The 17,515-nt window shown below is 51.0% G+C and overlaps 1 protein-coding gene across 4 annotated transcripts in view; it reads right to left on the bottom strand.

Annotated features, from left to right (window-relative positions):
* Positions 1–17,515, bottom strand: part of TDRD5 (tudor domain containing 5) — a 198,646-nt gene that overhangs the window by 93,028 nt on the left and 88,103 nt on the right. For all 4 annotated transcript variants that reach the window (XM_075320571.1, XM_075320573.1, XM_075320572.1 and 1 more), the window contains 2 exons: positions 14,874–15,085; positions 11,737–11,949 (listed from right to left, as the gene is read on the bottom strand). In XM_075320571.1, the coding sequence (XP_075176686.1) occupies positions 11,737–11,949; positions 14,874–15,085 (425 nt within the window). The remainder of the gene's footprint in view (positions 1–11,736; positions 11,950–14,873; positions 15,086–17,515) is intronic.

Raw genomic sequence — 17,515 nt, 5'->3', positions numbered from 1 at the left:
TTGCTGCCACCATCTTCCCCAGGAAGTGCATGAGGTGCGTCAAGGGGTGTGACCGACCTTGAAGGAGAGATTGTACCCCTGTGTGTAGTGAACGCTGTTTGTCCAGCGGAAGCTTCACTATCGCTGGAAGAGTATGAAACTCCATGCCAAGATATGTCAGTGATTGGACCGATGTCAGATTTGACTTTGGAAAATTGATGATCCACCCGAAACTCTGGAGAATCTCCAGAGTAACGTTGAGGCTGTGTTGGCATGCCTCTTGAGAGGGTGCCTTGACCAGCAGCTCGTCTAAGTAAGGTATCACTGAGTGACCCTGAGAGTGGAGGACCGCAACTACTGTAGCCATGACCTTGGTGACAACCCTTGCGGCTGTCGCCAGGCCGAACGGCAGTGCCGCGAACTGAAGGTGTTCGTCTCCTATGGCGAAGCGCAAGAAGCGCTGATGCTCTGGAGCAATTGGTACGTGGAGATAAGCATCCTTGATATCGATCGATGCTAGGAAATCTCCTTGGGACATTGAGGCGATGACGGAGCGGAGGGATTCCATCCGGAACCGCCTGGTCCTTACGTGTTTGTTGAGCAGTTTTAGGTCCAAAACAGGACGGAAGGACCCGTCCTTCTTTGGAACCACAAACAGGTTGGAGTAGAAACCGTGACCCTGTTGCTGAAGAGGAACCGGGACCACCACTCTTTCTGCCTTCAGAATGCCCACCGCCTGCAGAAGAGCCTCGGCTCGCTCGGGAGGCGGAGATGTTCTGAAGAATCGAGTCGGAGGACGAGAGCTGAACTCTATCCTGTAACCGTGAGACAAAATGTCTCTCACCCAACGGTCTTTTACTTGTGGCAGCCAGGTGTCGCAAAAGCGGGAGAGCCTGCCACCGACCGAGGATGCGGTGTGAGGAGGCCGTAAGTCATGAGGAAGCCGCCTTGGTAGCGGCACCTCCGGCTGTCTTTTTAGGGCGTGATTTAGACCGCCATGCGTCGGCGTTCCTCTGATCCTTCTGAGGCCTTTTGGACGAGGAGAATTGTGACCTGCCCGCACCCCGAAAGGACCGAAACCTCGACTGGTGTTTTTGGTTTGGCTTGGGGTAAGGATGTTTCCTTTCCCTTGGATTGTTTGATGATTTCATCCAATCTCTCACCAAACAAACGGTCGCCAGAAAATGGCAATCCAGTTAAGCACTTTTTTGGAAGCCGAATCTGCCTTCCATTCCCGCAGCCACAAGGCCCTGCGTATTACCACCGAATTGGCGGCTGCAACCGCCGTACGGGTCGCAGAGTCCAGGACAGCATTAATAGCGTAGGACGCAAATGCCGACGTTTGAGAGGTTATGGACGCCACCTGCGGCGCAGACGTACGTGAGTGCGTCAATTTGCGCCTGACCAGCTGAGATAGCTTGGAGTGCCCATACGGCTGCGAATGCTGGAGCAAAAGACGCGCCGATAGCTTCATAGATGGATTTCAACCAGAGCTCCATCTGTCTGTCAGTGGCATCCTTGAGTGAAGCTCCATCTTCCACTGCAACTATGGATCTAGCCGCCAGTCTGGAGATTGGAGGATCCACCTTGGGACACTGAGTCCAGCCCTTGACCACGTCAGGGGGAAAAGGGTAACGTGTATCCTTAAGGCGCTTGGAAAAACGCTTATCTGGATAAGCTCGATGTTTCTGGACTGCCTCTCTGAAGTCAGAGTGGTCCAGAAACATACTCATTGTACGCTTAGGAAACCTGAAACGGAATTTCTCCTGCTGAGAAGCTGACTCCTCCACTGGAGGAGCTGAGGGAGAAGAAGGGAATTTTGTTACTTACCGTAAATTCCTTTTCTTCTAGCTCCAATTGGGAGACCCAGACGATTGGGTGTATAGCTACTGCCTCCGGAGGCCACACAAAGCATTACACTAAAAAGTGTAAGGCCCCTCCCCTTCTGGCTATACACCCCCCGTGGGATCACGGGCTGCTCAGTTTTAGTGCAAAAGCAAGAAGGAGGAAAGCCAATAACTGGTTAAACAAATTCAATCCGAAGGAACATCGGAGAACTGAAACCATTCAACATGAACAACATGTGTACCCGAACAAACCAAAAATCCCGAAGGAAACAGGGGCGGGTGCTGGGTCTCCCAATTGGAGCTAGAAGAAAAGGAATTTACGGTAAGTAACAAAATTCCCTTCTTCTTCGGCGCTCCATTGGGAGACCCAGACGATTGGGACGTCCAAAAGCAGTCCCTGGGTGGGTAAATGAATACCTCAAGTTTGGACTGTAAACACAGCCCTTCCCTACATGGAGGCAACCGCCGCCTGCAGGACTCCTCTACCTAGGCTGGCATCCGCCTAAGCGTAGGCATGCACCTGAAAATGCTTGGTGAAGGTGTGCAGACTCGACCAGGTAGCCGCCTGGCACACCTGCTGAGCCGTAGCCTGGTGCCGTAATGCCCAGGACGCACCCACGGCTCTGGTAGAATGGGCCTTCAGCCCTGATGGAACCGGAAGCCCAGTAGAACGGTAGGCTTCAAGGATTGGTTCCTTGATCCATCAAGCCAGGGTGGATTTTGCAGCCTGCGCCCCCTTGCGCTGACCAGTGACAAGGACAAAGAGTGCATCCGAGCGGCGCAGGGACGCCGTGCGGGAAATGTAGATTCTGGGTGCTCTACACCAGATCCAACAATGCAAAGCCATTACATATCGATGAAATGGATAAGGATAAAAGGAAGGTAAGGAGATATCCTGATTGTGATGAAAAGGGGATACCACCTTAGGGAGAAACTCTGGGATCGGGCGCAGCACTACCTTGTCTTGGTGAACACCAGGAAGGGAGCTTTGGATGACCGCGCTGCTAGTTCGGACACTCTCCGAAGAGACGTGACCGCTACCAGAAAGGCCACTTTCTGTGAAAGTCGAGAAAGTGAAACATCCCTCAGAGGCTCGAAGGGTGGCTCCTGGAGAGCAATTAATACCCTGTTCAGATCCCATGGGTCTAACGGCCTCTTGTACGGAGGGACAATGTGACAACCCCCCTGCAGGAACGTGCGTACCTGAGGAAGTCGTACTAGGCGCTTCTGAAAGAATACCGACAGCGCTGCGACTTGTCCTTTAAGGGAGCCGAGCGACAAACCTTTTCCCAAACCAGATTGCAGGAAGGGAGGAAAAAGGAGACAATGCAAATGGCCAGGGAGACACTCCCTGAGCAGAGCACCAAGATAAGAATAACTTCCACGTCTTGTGGTAGATCTTGGCAGACGTCGGCTTCCCAGCCCGTCTCATGGTGGCAATGACGTCTTGAGATAATCCTGAAGACGCTAGGATCTCGGACTCGATGGCCACACAGTCAGGTTCAGGGCCGTAGAATTCAGTGGAAAAAACGGCCCTTGGGACAGTAAGTCTGGCCGGTCTGAGAGTGCCCACGGTTGGCCGACCGTGAGACGCCACAGATCCGGGAACCACGACCTCCTCGGCCAGTCTGGGACGACGAGGATGGCGCGGCGGCAATCGGAGCGGAGCTTGCGTAGCACTCTGGGCAACAGTGCCAGAGGTGGAAACACATAGGGTAGCTGGAACTGCGACCAATCCTGAACTAAGGCGCCTGCCGCCAGAGCTCTTTGCTCATGAGACCGCGCCATGAAAATCGGGACCTTGTTGTTGTGCCGAGACGCCATTAGGTCGACGTCCGGCATCCCCCAGCGGCTACAGATTTCCTGACACCCTTCTGGGTGCAGAGGCCATTCCCCTGCGTCCATGCCCTGGCAACTGAGGAAGTCCGCTTCCCAATTTTCTACGCCCGGGATGTGAACTGCGGATATGGTGGATGCTCTGTCTTCCACCCACATCAGAATCCGCCGGATTGCCTGGTAGGCTTGGCGATGCGTGTTCCGCCTTGGTGGGTGATGTATGCCACCGCTGTGGAATTGTCCGACTGAATTCGGATCTGTTTTCCTTCCAGCCACTGCTGGAAGGCTTGCAGGGCAAGATACACTGCCCAGATTTCCAGAACATTGATCTGAAGGATGGACTCCTCTGAAGAGAGTCCTTGACCGTCTGAGAAGGGAGACGTTCCTGTCTAGGGACGTCGACTCCCCAACCCATTGGCAAAGCATGTCCCATTGAAGTGGACGCAGATGAAACTGCGCGAAAGTGACTGCCTCTGCATGAGGCGTCTTAAGGGGTGTGACTGGCCTTGAAGAAGAGACTGCACCCCCGTCTGTAGTGAACGCTGCTTGTCCAGCGGAAGCTTCACTATCGCTGAGGGAGTGTGAAACTCCATGCCCAGATATGTCAGCGATTGGGTCGGTGCCCCATTTAACCTTGAAAAGTTGATGATCCACCCGAAACTCTGGAGAGTCTCCAGCGCCACGTTCAGGCTGTGTTGGCATGCCTCTTGAGAGGGTGCCTTGACAAGTGGATCGTCCCAGTAAGGATCACAGAGTGACCCTGAGAGTGCAGGACTGCTCCCACTGCTGCCCTGAACTTGGTGAAAACCCGTAGGGCTGTCGCCAGACCGAAGGGCAGGGCTACGAACTGAAGATGCTCGTCTTCAATAACGAAACGTGGCAAACGCTGGTGCTCTGGAGCAATCGGCACGTGGAGATAAGCATCCTGATGTCTATTGATGCTAGGAAATCTCCTTGAGACATTGAGGCAATGACGGAGCGGAGGGTTTCATCCGGAACCGCCTGGCCTTCACGTGCTTGGTGAGCAGTTTTAGGTCCAGAACGGAACGGAAAGAGCCATCCTTTTTTGGCACCCCAATCAGATTGGAGGAAAAACCGTGTCTTGTTCCTGAAGAGGAACAGGGATTACCACTCCTTCTGCCTGCAGAAGAGCATCGGCTCGGGGGGGGGGTGGGAAAGTTCGGAAGAATCGAGCCGGAGGACGAGAACAGAACTCTATCCTGTACACGTGAGACACAATGTCTCTCACCCACCGGTCTGTGACCTGTGGCAGCTAAATGTCACCAAGCGGGAGAGTCTGCCACCAACCGCGGATGCGGAGAGAGAGAGCTGAAAGTCATGAGGAGACCGCCTTGGTAGCGGTTCCTCCGGCTGCCTTCCTTGGGCGTGATTGAGCCCGGCCGGAATCTGAGCCCCTCTGAGCCTTTTGAGCCCTTTTGGACGAGGACAATTGGGACCTGCCCGAGCCTGGGAAGGACCGAAACCTCGACTGTCCCTCCAGGACAGCATTAATAGGGTAAGTCGCAATGCAGACATTGCGAGGTTAAGGACACCACCTGCGGCACAGATGTACATGTGCTCAAGACCAGCTGCGCAAGACCAGCTGAAATAGCTTAGAGTGCCCATACGGCTGCGAATGCCGGAGCAACCGACACGCTGATAGCTTCACAGACAGATTTCAACCAGAGGTCCATCTGTCTGTCAATGGCATCTTTAAGTGAAGTCCCATCTCCACTGCAACTATGGATCTAGCCGCAAGCCTGGAGATTGGGGGATCCACCTTTTGGACCCTGGGTCCAGCGCTTGACCACGTCAGGGGGAAAGGGATAACGTGTATCCTTAATACGTTTGGAGAAACGCTTATCTGGTAAGCGTGGTGTTTCTGAACTGCTTCTCTGAAGTCAGCGTGGCCAGAAAAGTACTCAATATACGCATGAGATACTGAAAAGGGATTTCTCCTGCTGTGAAGCTGACTCCTCCACTGGGGGAGCTGAGGGAGAAATATCCAACATTCCATTGATGGACGCTATAAGATCATTCACTATGGCGTCACCATCCGGTGTATCCGGATTGAGAGCGGTGTCAGGATCAAAGCCCTGATCAGCTACGTCTGCCTCATCATACAGAGAGTCCTCCAGTGATGAAGCCGAGTGCCGCACCCAGCGAGCTAGCTTAGGCTGTCTGGGACTGTCGTCCGTGTCAGAGCCTTCACCCTGGAATGCCTGGGACCCCCCCCGGAGCACTGATTATGTTCCAAATGAGGGTGGCCAGGGAGCATTAATCAAGATTGCCCATGGCCTGTCTGGACTGCAAAGTCTCTATCCCATGACAATCTATCAGCCGAAACTGCAACTCCGTCCCTGTCCCTGGACAGGGTTCACAGGTGGTTCCTTTGGCCACCTCTAGTAAAGACCCCGGCTGACCAAGTGCTACAGGGGAGCATTGCACACAATGGGGGTCAGTGGAACCTGCCGGTGGAACAGTATCACATGCAGTAAAAGCAGCATAGAAAGCCTGTGTTGCTTTTTTGCGGCTGTATTCTAGCCATCTAGGAGAATATAGCCAAGAATAGCGACCGTACAGTGCAATGTATAGCATACAAGCATAAGTACAAATGAACACTTCAGCACATGCAATACAAGCAGCCTAGAAAGCCTGTGCCTTGGCACCCTTGCTTTTTTGCTGCTGTTGTCCAGCCATCTAGGAGAATATAGCCAAGAGTAGCGACCGTACAGTGCAATGTATAGCATACAAGCATAAGTACAAATGAACACTTCAGCACATGCAATACAAGCAGCATAGAAAGCCTGTGCCTTAGCACCCTTGCTTTTTTGCTGCTGTTATCTCGCCATCTAGGAGGGCATATAGCCATAAATAGCGACCTACAGTGCAGTGTATAGCATACAAGCATAAAATACAAATGGACACTTCGGTATTTAGTGGGCTCAGCACTTCAGGTGCTGCTTACCGCCCGCCTATAACGCGGGTGTGTGGTCGCCAGAGCCCTGTGACTGGTTGCCCAGAGCTTGTCTCCGTTCCCCAGCTCGGACTGCGTGCAGGAATGGCTGCCGGCGTCCTGTGAAGAGGGGCGGGCCGTGGGCGTGCCCCAGACAAGAGCGGGAAACTGGCGTCCCACTGTGTCCAGTGAAGGGGGCTGGAGAATGCAAAGCAGACTCCAGCCCTCGGCGCTGACTGTCTGTACAGCGTCCCGCCTCTCCCCTGACTGGCAGGGCTGGGGGCGGGAACGAAACGAAAACTAGGCCGCAAAGTCGGGGACTCGAGTAATAAGCGCGGCCGTCTTTGTGCACGGCCAGCGCGGAAGTCCCCGGCGCACCACAAGTCCCAGCCGCGCCACAGTGTAAAAAACACCCAGCAGCGGCCGGCGCGGCAGTTCCCAATACATAAATTCACTCAGCAAAGCTGCAGTGAATAATAGCACGAGCGCTCCGCGCTGTTGCCCCCGGCGCACTAACACTCCCAGCAATGTTGGTGTGTGTGTGCGCGCTTGCCCGGGGACACAGAGTACCTTAATGTAGCAGGGCCCTGTCCCTGACGATACTCAGCTCCATATCCAGCAGGTTCTCTGGGTCTGTGGATGGAGCCCGGTCTCAGTGCCTGGAGACCTGTAAGATCCCACTTCACCCAGAGCCCTGAGGGGGGATGGGGAAGGAAAAACAGCATGTGGGCTCCAGCCTCCGTACCCACAATGGGTACCTCAACCTTAACAAACACCCGACAAAAGTGGGGTGAGAAGGGAGCATGCTGGGGGCCCCATATGGGCCCACTTTTCTTCCAACCGACATAGTCAGCAGCTGCTGCTGACTAAAAACAGTGGAGCTATGCGTGGATGTCTGACCTCCTTCGCACAAAGCTTGAAAACTGAGCAGCCCGTGATCCCACGGGGGGTGTATAGCCAGAAGGGGAGGGGCCTTACACTTTTTAGTGTAATGCTTTGTGTGGCCTCCGGAGGCAGTAGCTATACACCCAATCGTCTGGGTCTCCCAATGGAGCGCCGAAGAAATATTCAACATTTCATTGATGGACGCAATAAGATCATTCACTATGGCGTCCCCATCAGGAGTATCAAGGTTGAGAGCGGCTTCAGGATCAGAATCCTGATCAGCTACCTCCGCTTCATCATACAGAGAGTCCTCTCGCTGAGACCCTGAACATTGTGTGATGTCGAGGGGATTTCATAGCGAGCTCGCTTAATCGGTCTGGGGCTGCGGTCCGTGTCAGAGACCTCACCCTGGGATCCATGAGACACCCCGGGAGGACATTGCTGTTCCAACTGAGGGGAACCAGGGGGCAATGATTCCACAGTGCCCCTGGCTTGAGATGCCGGCCTGGACTGCAAGGCTTCTAATATCTTAGCCATAGTCTCAGAAAGTCTTTCAGTAAAAACTGCAAACTCCGTCCCTGTCACCTGGACAGTGTTAACAGGTGGTTCTCCCTGGGCTACCCTTAGCAGAGGCTCCGGCTGAGAAAGTGCCACAGGGGCCGAGCATTGCACACAATGAGGGTCAGTGGAACCTGCCGGCAGTATAGCCGTACATGCTGCACAGGCAGCATAGTAAGTCTGTGCCATGGCACCCTTGCTATTTGTGGACGACATGCTGTTGTCTCCTCTGAGCAATACAGGAGGGTAAATAGCCACAAATCAACAGTGCACCCTACAGTGTAAAGTATAGACTATAATCATATAAACTATAAATACACTTCTGCACTAGTGGGGCCAGCACCACAGGTGCTGCTTACCGCCTGCGCAAAGCGGTTGTGTGGGCACCAGAAATCCTGCCTGGGTCTCTTTGAGCTTGTCTCTCCTCTCCAGCGTTAGCAGAGCTGAGAGGAATGGCTGCCGGCGTCCTGGGGAGAGGAGGGAGCCGTGGGCGTGACCCAGAAAAGTGCGGGAACTGGTGCCCCACTGTGCAGAGTGAGGGGGGTGGAGTATGCAAAGCATGCTCCAGCCCTCAGTGCTGCCGACCTGTACAGCGTCCCGCCCTTCCCCTGACTGGCAGGGCTGGGGGCGGGAAAAGAATGAGACTAGGCCGCAGAAGCCGGGGACTATAGTTATAAGCGCGGCCGCCGTATAAGCGCGGTCGGCGCGGAAGTCCCCGGCGCACTAACAGTCCCAGCCGCGCCGCAGGCATAACCATGGCAGCGGCGGTCAGCGCGGCAGTCCCCCTACACAAATACACTCAGCGACGCTGAGTGTATAGTGGCACACATGCAGCCAGCGCTGCTGTCCCCGGTGCACTAGCACACCCAGCAATGCTGGAGTGTTGCTGTGCGCAGTCCCCACGGGGACACAGAGTACCTCCAAGTAGCAGGGCCATGTCCCTGAACGATACTCGGCTCCTATCCAGCAGGGTCCTCAGGAGCTGTGGATGGAGCACGGTCTCCTGTGCCTGGAGACCGATGGGATCCCACTTCACCCAGAGCCCTAATTGAGGGATGGGGAAGGAAAGCAGCATGTGGGCTCCAGCCTGCGTACCCGCAATGGATACCTCAACCTTAACAATACCGCCGACAAAAGTGGGGTGAGAAGGGAGCATGCTGGGGGCCCTGTTATGGGCCCTCTTTTCTTCCATCCGACATAGTCAGCAGCTGCTGCTGACTAAGCTGTGGAGCTATGCGTGGATGTCTGACCTCCTTCGCACAAAGCATAAAAACTGATGAGCCCGTAGCAGTACGGGGGGGTGTATAGGCTGAAGGGGAGGGGCTTTACACTTTTAGTGTAATACTTTGTGTGGCCTCCGGAGGCATAGCTATACACCCAATTGTCTGGGTCTCCCAATTAGGAGCGACAAAGAAAACCCTGTGCCTTAGTGCCCTTGCTCCTTGTGGATGACATGCTGTTGTGTCCTAGGAGCGTGATCACTGAGGGTATATAGAAAAAAGGGTATACAGCCCGGCTGAACAGAAATAAGTATATATATACGTATCTATATCGGCACCCCAGGGGGACCAACACCGAGTGACCGGTGCGGCTTACCGACCGCTAAAAAGCGGGGTGTGTGTGCTCCAGATTCCCTGCCTTGGTCTCCCAGAGCTGCAGAGCTGTTCTCTGTGATTCTCCACTGGCAGAATGCCCGAAAAATGGCTGCCGGAGCTCTCAGGGGAGGAGTGAAGCCGTGGGCGGCGTTAGGAAAAGTGCGGGAATCTGGGGTCCCCACAGTGATCAGTGAGGGGGGAGGGAGCATACAGGATGCCCCTGCCCTCACATCCGACGTCAGGTCGGCTGTCCCGCCCCTATCTCTGATAGACAGGCCCGGGGGCGGGAATTTTGCCACTAGGCCGCGATGAAGCCGGGGACTAAATTTAATACCGCGGCCGACAAGCAGGCGCGGTCGGCGCGGTAGTCCCCGGTCCTCACAATTCAGCAGCCAGTTGCGGCGTCCGGGAACCAGGCGATCCATACACAGTCCCCATGGGGACACAGAGTACCTCGTGGTTGCAGGGCCCTGTCCCTGAGGATAGATAAGCTCCTGTCCAGCAGATTCCCTCAGGGGCTGCGGAGGGAGCACGGTCCCAGAACCTGGATGACCGCTTCGGATCCCACTTCTACCAGAGCCCTCAGGGATGGAGAAGGAAACACGGCATGAGGCTCCGGCCGTCGTACCCGCAATGGGTACCTCAACCTTAACAGCACCGCCGACTTAGTGGGGTGAGAAGGGAGCATGCCGGGGGCCCCGTGGGGGCCCTCTTTTCTTCCAACCGATACAATCAGCAGCTGCTGCTGACTAAAATGGAGATGTATGAGTGGATGTGTGCCTCCTTCAACACAAAGCATAAAACTGAGGAGCCCGTGAGGCACGGGAGGGTGTATAGGCAGAGGGGAGGGGTTACACTTTTGAGTGTAATACTTTGTGTGGCCTCCGGAGGCAGAAGCTATACACCCAATTGTCTGGGTCTCCCAATGGAGCGACAAAGAAAAAGGATCTGTAAGTGGGCGAGCCTAAAATTTGCAGTATTGGGTCAAACAATGATTGGATATATGGTCAGAGTGTGTTGTGTGTAGGGGGTGACAATATATGCCTCTTCAGTACTGTACAGTCAATTGGATCGGCTTCCTTGCTTCTCAGGCTAATCTGCTGTCCGGTACTAGCTCCCTGCAGATTAAATTACAGGGTTAATTCAACCTCCGCGCAGAGGGTTTGTGATGTATAGTGTGCGCAGTCATAGATTCTGGGGTTTGTTCTCGTTACGGGCTTCACTCTATGTGTTCATTTTATATTTTGATGCATCGGTCTTCATGAGTGAGGATACACCAAATAGGTTCATTATTTTATGTTGAGACTGGAAAAATGTGTGAGATACGAGTTACTCTTTCATACTATATACTTCAATATTGCAGTATGTAGTCACTCTCCTATAAAGCCTAGCCACAGCCAATGCAAGCACATCTGCAATCGTGCCATTTAAGGCTATGTTCACAAAGGGTGTTTTTGACACTTTTTTTGCATGGCTTTTGCATTAGTTTTATACAAATTCATGCTAATAAAACACTGATTTTACAGTACCAGCAAAGCCTATGAGATTCCAGAAATCTCATGCACATACAGACAAAACACCTGCATTTTATCCCTGACTGTAATGTCAGCTTTGTTGGTATTTGTTGTGTTTTTGAAAGAAGCAGCACGTCAATTCTTTCAGCAGTTTTGCAGCGGGTTTTCACGCATACAATGCAATGAAGAAGTGCAAAACTGCAACAAAACCGCAGGTTATTACCTGCCAAGAGATGAACTGCAGAAAAAAAAAACAGACAAAACGTCCTGTGTGAACATAGCCGAAATGGTTAAACGGTAGCGATCAGCGCAAGCTCTGGTCACCACTGTTACATGTAACACAGATGGAATCCGCTGGATATGTTGCAGGCTCAGCTCCTGAGCCTGCTGCATAGATAGGGACCTGATGTATCATGGACTATTATGTCCTACATCCAGAACTGCTTTATACTAATCAGAATGTATTACATCTTTTCCACACAATGCAAAAGCACGCAATACATGGACAGCAGCAGAACAGCAGCAAGTAAGCATCTGATTTTCAGAGTAACTTTGTAAATTCCTACTTGAGAAATCGCAGCAAACGTCTTTTAACCGTTGCCAAAGTACCAAAGTCAGGATAGAAGACTTGAACTTCCTCAGAGCCGACGACCGCATGGACGATCACTCTGTACCACCACACGTCGCCATCTACACAAAGCGCGTAGATTTCACCGACCACGATGTGTTCATCAGGCACAGCGTAACGGCTCGACACGTATTCATTTGAATAGCAAAATCTAAAAGAAATAAATATATTATTATACATGGAAATGTATTATGTTTATAGCATATATGTGAAATTGTATTTATATAGAAATAAAAAGAACCTGAAAGATCATACATGATTTAAGAGGGACGTATCTTTCCAGCCACGAATACTCTGAACCATAGCGGCATTTCAGACAAACCACACATTTACAATGTATCACTCCGTCTGACAGTCTACAGCGATTCTCTAAACCCTGCAGTAGTTCAGCAAGTAAACCCCATCTGGCTGACATGAGGGATCCATTGTCTGATAAATGGTGCCCATTGTTTGCGCAGCATGTCTTAGCTCTTGGGTTCCATTTAAGGCTATGTGCCCACGCTGCGGATTTACCGAAAATCTGCAGCAGCGGCACTTCCAAGCCATTTCAATGGCATTTTGGAAATGCTGTGTCCATGCTGCGGATTTTTCCGTGGATTTTGATGCGGAAAAATCTGCAGCATGTCAATTATTTGTTGCGGATTTTGGGTATAGAATGGGGAAAAAAAAAAAAAAATCTGCATCAAAATCCGCGGCAAATCCGCGGGTGCGGATTTGCCGCGAAAGTCGCGGATTTTCATGCAGAAAAATCCGCAGGTACATTCTACCGTGGACACATAGCCTTAAAGGTTACTTTTGGATCCAGACATCTAGTATAGCAATAGAATTTTCTCTTCACACTTGGCTTTCGGCACAGAATGCTCCTTTGCACAGATCCAGCTTTGCAGGGCTTTGGCATTCTAGCTGGTAAATTGCGGAGGTATCTGGAGATATTTCGCCCCATGCTTCACCCTCTACAAGTTGGATTGGCTTGATGGGCACTTTTTGCTGCTCCCACAACAGCTCTATAGGGTTGAGATCTGGTGACTGGGCCCCTCCATTACAGATCGATACCAGCTGCCGGCTTCTTCCCTAAATAGTTCATGCATAATTTGGAGGTGTGCTTTGGGTCATTGTCCTGTTGTAGGATGAAATTGGCTCCAATCAAGCGCTGTAAACAGGGTATGGCATGGCGTTGTAAAATGGAGTGATAGCCTTCCTTATTAAAAATCCCTTTTACCTTGTACAAATCTCCCACTTTACCAGCACAAAGCAACCCCAGACCATCACATTACCTCCACCATGCTTGACAGATGGCGTCAGGCACTCTTCCAGCATCTTTTCAGTAGTTCTGCGTCTCACAAATGTTCTTGTGAGTGATCCAAACACCTCAAACTTGGATTAGTCTGTCCATAACACTTTTTTTCCAATCTTCCTCTGTCCAATGTCGGTGTTCTTTTGTCCATATTAATCTTTTCCTTTATTAGCCAGTCTCAGATATGGCTTTTTCTTTGCCACTCTGCCCTGAAGGCCGGCATCCCGGAGTCTTCACTGTAGACGGTGACACTGGTGTTTTGCGGGTGCTATGTAATGAAGCTGCCAGTTGAGGACCTGTGAGGCGTGAATTTTTCACACTAGAGACTGTAATGTACTGGTCTTGTTGCTCAGTTGTGCAGCGCGGCCTCCACTTCTCTCTACTCTGGTTACAGCCTGTTTGTGCTCTCCTCTGAAGGGAGTAGTACACACCGTTGTAGGAAATCTTCAGTTTCTTGGCAATTTCTTGCATGGAATATTCTTCATTTCTAAGAACAGGAATAGACTGTAGAGTTTCACATGAAAGTTCTCTTTCTCTGGCCATTTTGAGAGTTTAATGGAACCAACAAATTTAATGCTCCAGATTCTCAACTAGCTCAAAGGAAGGTCAGTCTTAAGCTGGTGTCACACACAGCGACAACGACAACGACGTCGCTGCAACGTCACCATTTTCTGTGACGTTGCAGCGACGTCCCGTCGCTGTCGCTGTGTGTGACATCCAGCAACGACCTGGCCCCTGCTGTGAGGTCGCCGGTCGTTGCTGAATGTCCAGCTTCATTTTTTGGTCGTCACTCTCCCGCTGTGACACACACATCGCTGTGTGTGACAGCGAGAGAGCGACGAAATGAAGCGAGCAGGAGCCGGCACTGGCAGCTGCGGTAAGCTGTAACCAGCGTAAACATCGGGTAACCAAGGGAAGACCTTTCCCTGGTTACCCGATGTTTACGCTGGTTACCAGCCTCCGCCGCTCTTGCTGCCAGTGCCGGCTCCTGCACTGTGACATGTGGCTGCAGTATGCATCGGGTAATTAACCCGATGTATACTGTAGCAAGGAGAGCAAGGAGCCAGCGCTAAGCAGTGCGCGCGGCTCCCTGCTCTCTGAACTGTGACATGTAGCTGCAGCACACATCGGGTTAATTAACCCGATGTGTGCTGCAGGAGAGCAAGGAGCCAGCGCTAAGCGCGGCTCCCTGCTCTCTGAACATGTAGCACAGCGACGTTATGATCGCTGCTTCTGCTGTGTTTGACAGCTAAGCAGCGATCATAACAGCGACTTACAAGGTCGCTGTTACGTCACCGAAAATGGTGACGTAACAGCGACGTCGTTGTCGCTGTCGTTTAGTGTGAACCCAGCTTTATAGCTTCTCTAATCAGCAAAACTGTTTCCAGCTGTGCTAACATACTTGCACAAGGGTTTTCAAGAGATTTCTACACATCCATTAGCCGTCTAACACAGTTAGCAAACACAATATATCATTAGAACATTGGAGTGGTGGTTGTTGTAAATGGGCCTCTATACACCTATGTAGATATCGCATTACAAAACAGACGTTTGCAGCGAGAATAGTCATTTACCACATAACAATGTATAGAGGGGATTTCTGTTTAATTTAATGTTAGCTTCATTGAAAAAAAAAGAAAAAAAAAGCGCTTTTCTTTCAAAACTAAGTGATCCTAAACTTTTGAACGGTAGTGTAGGTCCATCGTGCAGCCTTGCTCTGACTTATGCAGTCCATGGATTTGGCAGCTTGTATTCCCTGATCAGAAATAAAGTGAACCTACCTCATTTCTATCATCATGTCTTCCAGCTTCTGAGAAGTGTCTTTACTAGAACACCGGATGTAGAAGTTACTTGGAGAAGCCACATTCTCCACATAAACCCCCACCATGAAGCCACGTTTCATACGAGATAGGCAGTGAAGCCTCTGCTTTCTCACCGCATCAGGCGGGATCTTATGTTTAGAGACCAATAGCGGCTCATCCAAAGGGTCCCACTGTCAAGTGAAAAACATTACAAGAAAAAATTATACTCAGCATTGTCCCATAGCCATATAAAACATTACAACAAACAGCGTTCCTGGGGGTCCACACAAGCGGAGGTAGGTTCAGTGGAGCGCCTCCTTTCCTGATGGTTTGGAGTAGAAGAGGAGACAAGTATGGGGCATATGTACCACAAAAATGAGATGGCTACTATAATACTGGCACTGACCGTCTGTCCCACCAATTTATGAAAAGGTTCAATGAAACAAACGCTTTCACTAAACCACGGGTCACCCTGAAATTAGGGCATATAGTCAACATGGTTGGTTGCTCCCCGCTGAGGACCCCTGTTTTTTGAGCCACTGCAGAGCCGGTAACAAGCAGTGGCTCTTGTGGACAGAGCACCGCTTTACTAAAGAAGGACATTTCTACACAAAATTTACAATTCACCTTTTGGCAACTTCTTCATATTTTCACAAAGCAATACTTAAACTTTAAACCTTTGTCATTCTATTTATATTTATTTATATATATATATATATATATATATATATATATATATATATATATATATATACATATATATATATATATAACACACACTCCTGTGTGTAATATAGTGTAATATATATATATTATATTATGTGCATCCTGTGGCACATAAATAAAAAAAAAAAAAAACGTTCATACTCACCTTACCTCACTCCCTGCAGCACCGCTCCTCTTACCGTCTATGTCAGCGGCAGCACCGCTGAGTGGAGCCGTCCCCGTTCCCCTGCAGCATCGTGATGTCCTCCGGTGGTCTGTGCCGGCAGCTGCGTGTAAACACGTGCGCACAGCGATGACGTCATCACTGTGCGCGGCGCTAGTCTCCACGCAAGTCAGCTGACCGGCACAGACAGGAGATCGCGATGCTGCAGGGGAACGGTGAGTAATGTGTACTGATTCACCGAAAAATATGGTATAATATATATATATATATTTATTTATTACACACACCCCCCAAAAGTTTGGACACAAGTTCTCATTCAAAGAGTTTTCTTTGTTTTCATGACTGTGAAAATTGTAGATTCACATTGCAGGCATCAAAAAAGAGAATTTTGTTTACTTACCGTAAATTCTTTTTCTTATAGTTCCGTATTGGGAGACCCAGACCATGGGTGTTTAGCTTCTGCCTCCGGAGGACACACAAAGTACTACACTTAAAAGTGTAGCTCCTCCCTCTGAGCTTATACACCCCCTGGTGAGCCAGTCCCAGCCAGTTTAGTGCAAAAGCTGAAGGAGAATAGCCACCCACAAGTAGAACAGAGCAAGAGCCGGAACAACCGGAGACTCTGTCCACAACAACAGCCGGTGATAACACACGGAACAAGAAAATTGCCAACGGGCAACAGGGAGGGAGCTGAGTCTCCCAATACGGAACTATAAGAAAAAGAATTTACGGAAAGTAACAAAATTCTCTTTTTCTTTATCGTGCCTTTGGGAGACCCAGACCATGGGACGTTCCAAAGCAGTCCCTGGGTGGGAAATAAACAGAAAAACTAAGAAGTAGACAGAACCTAACTTCACAAGTGGGCGACAGCCGCCTGAAGGATGCGTCTGCCCAAGCTCGCATCTGCCGAAGCATGAGCATGCACTTGGTAGTGCTTCGAGAAGGTATGCAGGCTAGTCCAAGTGGCAGCCTGACAGACTTGTTGAGCCGCAGCCTGGTGCCTAAAAGCCCAAGAGGCACCGACAGCTCTGGTCGAGTGTGCTTTGATCCCCGGCGGGGGAGGCACCTAAGTACTCTGGTAGGCGTCCGAAATGGTCGATCTAATCCAACGGGCTAAGGTCGGCTTAGAAGCAGAGAGGCCCTTGCGCCGCCCTGTGGTTAGCACAAAAAGAGAGGTGCACCTCCTGAGCGCAGCGGTGCGAGATACATAGATCCGGAGAGCACGCACCAGATCTAGAGTATGCAGCGCTTTTTCAAAGCGATGAACAGGGGCCGGACAGAAGGAAGGTAAGGTAATGTCCTGGTTAAGGTGGAAGGGAGAGACCACCTTAGGAAGAAAGTCCGGAGTCGGACGGAGAATCACCTTGTCTTTATGAAAAACTAAAAAAGGTGACTCCGAGGAGAGCGCAGCCAAATCAGAGACTCTCCTGAGAGAAGTTATGGCAACTAGAAAGGCCACTTTCTGAGAAAGACGATACAAAGAAACCTCCCTAAGAGGCTCAAAGGGGGGTTTCTGCAATACCGTGAGGACCAAGTTAAGGTCCCAGGGATCCAAGGGCCGCCGATAAGGCGGAATGATGTGAGACGCGCCTTGCATGAAGGTGCGGACCTGATCCAGCCGGGCGAGACGCCGCTGGAACAGTACTGACAGAGCTGAGACTTGTCCCTTGAGAGAGTTGAGGGACAGTCCTAGCTGCAGACCGGACTGTAGAAAAGACAGAAGGGTCGGCAA

The sequence above is a fragment of the Anomaloglossus baeobatrachus genome, chromosome 8, assembly GCF_048569485.1.
Source record: "Anomaloglossus baeobatrachus isolate aAnoBae1 chromosome 8, aAnoBae1.hap1, whole genome shotgun sequence".
Lineage (NCBI taxonomy): Eukaryota > Metazoa > Chordata > Amphibia > Anura > Aromobatidae > Anomaloglossus > Anomaloglossus baeobatrachus.
Note: the sequence above shows the minus strand (reverse complement) of the source record. Positions and strands in the feature narration are given on the sequence as shown.